Below are 6,977 nucleotides of genomic sequence, written 5' to 3'. Positions count from 1 at the left end.
CTGTTGACCATCGGAAGTGAAGGTCACCATAGGAACAAGCTGTAGGTCACCAACATATTTCTCATGATCAACTCCGCCGAATAAGATCGACCCTTCTAAAGCATTGAGGTCATTGAGCCAGAGAGAGTAGGCGACAGCTTGGGTAAACCCTTGTTCCTTGAGTTGGACAGGGATGTTTGCGTAGGTAGTAGGGTCCTGGTTCGAAACTGAGGCTTCATCGTTAACTGAGGCGATGCCAAAAACAGGCTGGCTGACGTTGGTATTTGTGGCAACAGCGAAGTTTGCATTCTTGACTGTGGACTGACCAATCACGACCGTGTCCTGAGCGTAAAATCCTTGAGCGACCGTGCCATCAGCGTACTGGCCATAGTACACAGAAGACTGGTTCTTGCTGAAAGAGCTAGAAGCAGAATAATCAAACGTGATTGGAGCAGAGCAGTTGGGAAGGTTGTTTTGCTGGATCTGCTCATCGTCTTGAGCGCACAGAGGGTTATCCGGGGACATGACCCACAAGTCGGAGGACCCGGTATCGATGGTGAACTGAACCTGCTCCTTTTGAGAGCCAATTTCAAGGGTTGCCTGATAAAAGGTCAGCTGGTTGATTAGCGCGAGCTCGGGTAAATCCGCCCGCCTCTCCAGGTGTTCTAGCCGGGGCAATGGCGCAGAAGCACTGCGTTTACCCTTGATAGGGATGGCTAGCGTGCCCCCAACGCTGTCTGCTTGGGCAAAAACAGTCTGTAGCTGGGTCAAAACTCCAAGACTCAAAAAAAGCATGTCTTAGACGAGAAGGTGATTACTTAGCGCTGGCCTGAAGTAAATGAGATGATGTGCTTCAGCAATCGAGCATTTTTCTATGAAAGCCTCGTATTTTTGCCCCTAAAACGAACCAGATACACTTAACTCTCTTTCTTTTTTTATTGACGTATAATTTTGTTTTTATAATTTCGGGAAAACAGTTTCCCTAGGGATGATCGTAGGCAGATGATGTTAGGGATCGTAGGGGGCATAGCAGGGTTAAGGTTCTGTGCAGGGCGGCTGTCAAGGAGGACAACTCTTTTTTTATCAGGTGCCGGTTACCAGGCTCAAATTTGACAATCATGACCCCAACCAGCTATGGCGCGAGCGGATTTAATTGCATCCTGGCATACTCGTCGTTATCAGCCATAGATAACACTGCGTGCTCATGCAGTTTCAAAATTAGCGCAACTTGACCGCCACACACGTGCCTGCATCCAAGACGCACTTAAAAGATACCTCATAGATTCATTGTACGCGTAAAATAAGATGCTATATGTAATGTGGACGTAGATTAGGATACATGCTTCGGAAGAAAAACATAACACTTACTTGTATCATAGGTTGTGAAAACCAAGACTAATGGCACTTTGAAATATATACGTACAGCCAGAAGTCTGCACAAGAAATCGGCAATAGTTTAGTGGCTAGAATTTCCGCCTGTCAAACTGCACGCGGGAGACCGGGGTTCAATTCCCCGTTGCCGAGATTTTTTTGGGATGAGGGATGCACTTTAGACATTAACACGTCTGCGCTGGAGCGACAATTGGGCATTAAATGTTAAATATTGCAAAGGAATAACTATACATTAAAATTACAGCTTGTATAAACTTCACTCAGGCGACGACTCCGTAGTAGTTGTCTCGAATTTCATGACATCAGTCAATGGTATAGGCTTCTGTCCAGGTACTTGCAGCACGATGTCCTCAATTTTGACACCTTTCAATTTGCTGAAAATTGATACCCCATCTAGCACATCATCGGGCAGTGTGTGAATCTTATTGTCGTCAACCTGCGTCCCGACTTTATCCATGCAATGTTGCATTTCCCGAATGAACGAGTCCTCGTCATCGCCAAACAAATCAGGTTTTTTCTCTTTAACCAAATTGAAAAAGGTGAGGCATTTTTCGAGCAGGAATCTAAAAGCATCTGCTTGGTCCCGCCTGTGTCCCAAGTCTTCACGCAACTGCTTATCAGTAAGGACCAGATCGACCGTCCGATCCAGCAGCTCTCTTATATTTTCAGTTTGTTCTGCGGTGGTCTCTGTGAGGCGGTCACACCTGGCAAGATAAATTTGATTTTCGAGCCTACTTTGAGCCAAAGCGTCAGTGAGTTGTCTTTCACGGGTTTCAAAAAGATCGAGAAACGCTTTGATAAGATCTTTAACATGTTGGTTTTTTCTTCCTCGAGCATTGTCAACGTATACTAGTATGCGAGCCAAAATTTTCTCTGGGGTGTCTGGGATTTCTTTCATTGACTCGAGCTTCTGGAGTCTTCCGATTTCACGATATAAAAGCCTTAGCTTTGCACTCAAACTGGCCATATCAGGAGTATCTTTTGAGATCTCCGACTCTATATCACCCTTTTCGTCGTTAGTCAATGTCGTTACAGTCAATTCAAGGCTTTCTAGCTTGATTTGAAGTTCCTTGAGGGCTCGCTCGGCATCCCTCTGTGCAGACTCGGCGGCCTCCGCTCGTTCGTGCGTTTGAATTAGCTTTTTGGACATTAATCGAACAGTGTGGTCCAGCCGCACGCTTCGGGATAGTTCAGCAGCATATCGCTGTTTCAGAATGGTTCTTTGGGATTCCAGCTTTCCTCTCTGGTACAGCATGGTGTTTGTTTGATATTGCAAAGAAGCAAAGTCGTCACTCAGTTTCGACATTATAGACATTACCAATTTGATGCGCTCCTCTGGATCCTTGATGGCAAAAACCTGTGAGAACATATCCAAAGAGGCCTCCTCCGTGACATCGTTTAACCGCTGCTGTACTTCCAACTCTTGGTATACCTGGGAATCTAGAGCACTCATGTACAATTCCATCATTTTTGCAAGGGCCAGGTCTTCTTTTTCCGTTGGAAGAGTGGGCTGCTGTGAATTTTTCTGTCCGGTGAGATCCTCGAATACCTGTTGCTGACGGCGGATATACTCTGCCCGCGACATGGATAGACCATTGCTAATCTCTCCATCGAACTGCGGCGGAGGCAAAATCGAAGGGTGATCTCTATTCTGAGTCGTGGTGGCAGCATCAGGTAAAGGTTGGGCCTGCGAGGATTTGTCCAAGGCACCGGTATGCTTCACGCCCTGGATGGTTTGCGTCAGACCCATGAGAGCTTTTATCAAAGTCAGTCTGTCTACGTCTCTGAGATCAACATCGTTTGTCGTGGCACCTGGCTCTGTCTCTGGAACAGAGTCGCTCGCCATTCCGGTGCTTTGTCAACGAGTTGGTTCGCGGAGCGGTAGCAGGACAAGAAGTGAGCGATACGGGAATTGACCAAAAAGATTAAAACCTAGGAAAAAGCGGTACATATCAGAAGTTTAGTGGGACGAAAAGTGATTTATCTGCGGCACCCCGCGATTTCAGTTTAGCTAATAATGACATGCCCATTTTGCGAGATTGTTAAAGGCAAAGAGGCCTCTCATGTTGTGTATGAGAGCGAGCATACCATTGCGTTTCTAGACATTCAGCCTCTGGTCAGTTCCAGAGCTCATATCCTGCTGTGTCCCAAGAGCCACTACGAAACGCTGGATAAACTTGCCGCGAATAAGGAGGCTAGCGCGGAGATAGGCATTGCCCTGCCGATTCTAGCAAAGGCATGCATAGAGGCAACAAACTCTACAGCGTTCAACGTTGTGCAAAACAATGGTGAAGCTGCTGGCCAAGTTGTGCATCATGTGCATTTCCACATTGTCATGAGAGATGGCGACGAGCACCCGGCCGTCAAGCGCACTGTTGATCAATTAAAAAAACAATTCGGCATTATGGATAGAGCACGCTACACTATGCAGGTGTTTGGTCGCGGACAGCGCGAGGACCTGGTTGGCGACGAAATGGCAAAACTAATTAGAAGTAAGCTTTGAGAAAAATTGGATTAGATCTGTAGAATTAAGAGAGAAATAGTGCACGCGTTACTATATTAATACAAAGGGTCCATAGCTTTTTTCTTTATTCGTCGAAACTGGCCAGCCAGCTATCCGAGTAAGCTTCGGCCCAGGCCGCACATCGCAAGGAAGCTTTAAGGAATTTTTTGGACGCGTACTTTTTGTGAAATTCCTGATACTCCGTTGGTGCTTTCAGGAATTGAACGAGGATTAGTAGAATATTCTTCATTGCTTCTCGTGTGAGTCCCATGGAGTAATGTATGCAGTTATTATCCCACTCGGCAGAGCCAACGATTTCCCGAGCCAAGCACATGGAGGCCGCAGCGACATCGCTTGGAAGATAGCAGAACAATCGAGGCTCAAAGAACGAGATTTCCATTAGGTATTTAGCAAGCGTGCGGGAGCTGATGTTGTAGTTATCAGCCTTGGAAATTCTTCGCAGGAAGTTCATAGGGTTGGGCACCCCCAAGTCGTAGTCCAGGACCCGCAAAACGCTCATTTCGGTTTGGCAGATTTCGGTCTCGGTAACAGTAGCAACATAAGCATAGTTCTGGATAGCAGGACTGAAGATCTCCTCATACTTTGCCGCAATAAATAAACAAGTAACCCCGACCAGTTGTAGTCGGTCTAGAGGCACTTCAACTTTTTCCAGATACCGGTCCAGAATATTAATAGTAACGAAGAGAGTTTCACCAAGGAGGCGGAACTTTTGGTGGATGGATACCAGCCAATTGACCAAAATTCCCCGTAAAGACCACTTGATTTGCGGTTGGGACTTCATGTAGCTTGGGTTCACCATGTAAAGGTATTGGCGCTGGAACAGCAAGTCGAAGATGTCATCAACGTACTCGGGAACCATGAGCTCATCAAACTTATCTTCGGCATCGAGGTCAGCATGCTCCACCTCGATTCTAGGCAGCTCAATTACAAACGAAGCTTTTGAGGCAGACGCTTCCTCAACGCGGCGCGCCCGTTTGGGAGCGGGCTCCAACGCATCCGCACTTCTTTTTTGTCCAGCCAACGCGCTCTCGCCAGCTGCGCCGCTCGAACCAGTATCCGTAACCCGACTCTCTGGCACGTCGCGCATCACCGGGGCGAGTGGCTCACGCGTCCGGCCGCGATTACGGTTGCTAACATCGCCTAAAACCCTACGCTGAACTGGAGCCAGCGGCTCATCGTTATTCTTAGTGCGCAGAGTCCGTAGGGCATTCTCGTCCCCCGCTAGTTGCGGCGGGACTTGTCTGCTCATCTTCTTTTTCTTGGAACGGGCGCGTAAGCGGTTACAACCAGATTGATTATGTGGAGGGAGAATCTAGGTCAATATGTGCCAGGGTAAGGGTCGTGTTCTGCAAACCGTGCATGGCAACAAAAAAGGAGAGGCAGTGGCCCCTTTTTTTTTCGGACGAAAATTTCAGACGAGCCATGCAAAGAATCATTATAAACTGTATTATACATAAATAAAGAGACGCGCACACCGAGAGGCTAGCTTTCCATGGGCTCTTGCCGCATTGCAAGCACCTCCGGATCAAATGCTGCAATTTCGATATGCGCATGATTTCGATTCAAATATTCCCTGAGCCGATGTACGCCGGAGCCGCTGTAGACGCAGAACACCGACATTTGGTGTTGGGTCAGGTCCAGGGGCGGATCGCGACAGAATTGTGTGAGCTCGGGCCTCATGAACGAGGGAACACCAGTGAGCGATAGGTGGGTGAGTCGGGGACAGCTATCAAGCAGCTTTTTGATGACAGCCACGGAAATGGCTGAGCAATAACTTAAGTGCACCCTTTCGAGAGTGTTTTCGAGAAGGGGGCGTCGAGTGAACGCTAGGATTCCAACATCGTCGATTTGGTTACATTTTACCAAACCAATACGTCGCAACCGAGGGAGCATACTCAATTCTTGAAGAGTGCGGTTCGAAATCCGGTTGCAGTTCGCGACATCGATGTACTGAAGACGAGGACAGTTTTGCGCTATTGCAGCAATGCCACGGTCTGTGACCTGTGAACAATGTCCGATGTGGAGATAGTGCAGACTGTGACCAAGTTGGGCAATAAGCGCCAGGCTTCTATCGGTTAGCGATATGCATTTCGCTAGCACAATATTGTGCAAGCGAGGCGCGAGCTGGATAAGTTTAGCGATCGCTTCGTCGGTGATTCCGGGACAAGAGGTGAGATCGACCAGCCTTAAGCTCTCCAAAGTAGTTCCGGGTTTAAGGTCAAATGCTTTGGCTGTGAGATCTTCGTTTGAGCCCAGCCTTATTTCTCTGAGACTACGCAGCTTTTCCAGTGCCGACTTCACCATAGAGTCTGAGATAGATCCCATTGATGTTCCTGCACCACAGCAAGAAATATCTAGCTCCATAATATATCGGCAGCCGTCAACAAGCATGCCTAGACCGTTTTCAGATAGCAGTCTACAGCCGCCAAATTTCGCCCGTTTGAGGGCAGGACACTTGGAGGCAATATGAGCGATTCCTTCATCAGTAAATCCAACACAATGAGTGGCGTAAATCCCCTGCACTCCAGGACAGTTGTTTGCCAGCTCTTGTAGCACTCGGTCAGTGAGAGAGCTGATCATTGATACATCGATGCTCTGAATATTCGAGTTAGCTTGCAGCACGGCACATACGCCTTCGTCAGTGACATTTTCAGCCTCGGAGATCACGAAACGCTCAATTTGATGGCAACGTGTGAATGAATCTAGAACATAATCGTTAACGGATTTTGCCACGGTGCTGAGGTTTACTCTGCGGATCATAGCTGCATAATCGGCCTGCGGAGAATGCGCACGCAAAGTTTGACAAAGTAAATCAACTTGGTCGGCACTGTTTATTCCCGGACGGTACCACAATGCATCCACGGCGATATTAAACCACCGCCATTGTGTGGTCATGAATGCCCAACGATCGTCCTCATTGTCCAGGTAACTAAACACTCTCATAACCAACTCCACTGGCAGCTCGTTGATATGCTTTATTGGCTTCGTCACGCCGTACCATCTTATATCCGAAGACACTGACGGTGAGCTCCCGCTTGAGGAACTCGACGAAGAAGACATGTGAACTAGGTAAGCCAAACGA

At 47.8% G+C, this 6,977-nt stretch overlaps 5 protein-coding genes across 5 annotated transcripts in view; 1 reads left to right on the top strand and 4 right to left on the bottom strand.

Moving 5' to 3' along the window:
• The window catches only part of B9G98_03698 (Aspartic proteinase yapsin-3), a gene marked incomplete at both ends in the record, with an annotated part of 1,644 nt that extends 870 nt beyond the window's left edge, over window positions 1-774 (bottom strand). Inside the window, one exon of the mRNA XM_024810255.1 lies at window positions 1-774. This exon is cut by the window's left edge and continues 870 nt beyond it. Within this exon, the coding sequence (XP_024666023.1) occupies window positions 1-774 (774 nt within the window).
• Window positions 775-1,627: 853 nt separating this feature from the next.
• Window positions 1,628-3,217, bottom strand: B9G98_03697 (hypothetical protein; the record flags this gene model as incomplete). Its single annotated transcript, XM_024810254.1, has 1 exon — window positions 1,628-3,217. One exon carries the CDS (start codon window positions 3,215-3,217, stop codon window positions 1,628-1,630), a length of 1,590 nt encoding a protein of 529 aa, XP_024666022.1.
• A 171-nt stretch (window positions 3,218-3,388) lies between these two features.
• Window positions 3,389-3,874, top strand: B9G98_03696 (hypothetical protein; the record flags this gene model as incomplete). Its single annotated transcript, XM_024810253.1, has 1 exon — window positions 3,389-3,874. One exon carries the CDS (start codon window positions 3,389-3,391, stop codon window positions 3,872-3,874), a length of 486 nt encoding a protein of 161 aa, XP_024666021.1.
• Window positions 3,875-3,959: 85 nt separating this feature from the next.
• B9G98_03695 (G2/mitotic-specific cyclin-B) lies at window positions 3,960-5,144 on the bottom strand (the record flags this gene model as incomplete). Its single annotated transcript, XM_024810252.1, has 1 exon — window positions 3,960-5,144. The coding sequence occupies one exon, from the start codon at window positions 5,142-5,144 to the stop codon at window positions 3,960-3,962; it is 1,185 nt and encodes a 394-aa protein (XP_024666020.1).
• A 233-nt stretch (window positions 5,145-5,377) lies between these two features.
• On the bottom strand, window positions 5,378-6,955 carry B9G98_03694 (SCF E3 ubiquitin ligase complex F-box protein grrA; the record flags this gene model as incomplete). The annotated part of the gene is made up of 1 exon (XM_024810251.1): window positions 5,378-6,955. One exon carries the CDS (start codon window positions 6,953-6,955, stop codon window positions 5,378-5,380), a length of 1,578 nt encoding a protein of 525 aa, XP_024666019.1.
• Between the last annotated feature and the right edge of the window lie 22 nt (window positions 6,956-6,977).

The sequence above is a fragment of the Wickerhamiella sorbophila genome, assembly GCF_002251995.1.
Source record: "Wickerhamiella sorbophila strain DS02 chromosome Unknown contig2, whole genome shotgun sequence".
Taxonomy (NCBI): Eukaryota; Fungi; Ascomycota; class Dipodascomycetes; order Dipodascales; family Trichomonascaceae; genus Wickerhamiella; species Wickerhamiella sorbophila.
The sequence above is the reverse complement of the archived record's forward strand: the minus strand, read 5'-3'. Positions and strand labels throughout refer to the sequence as shown.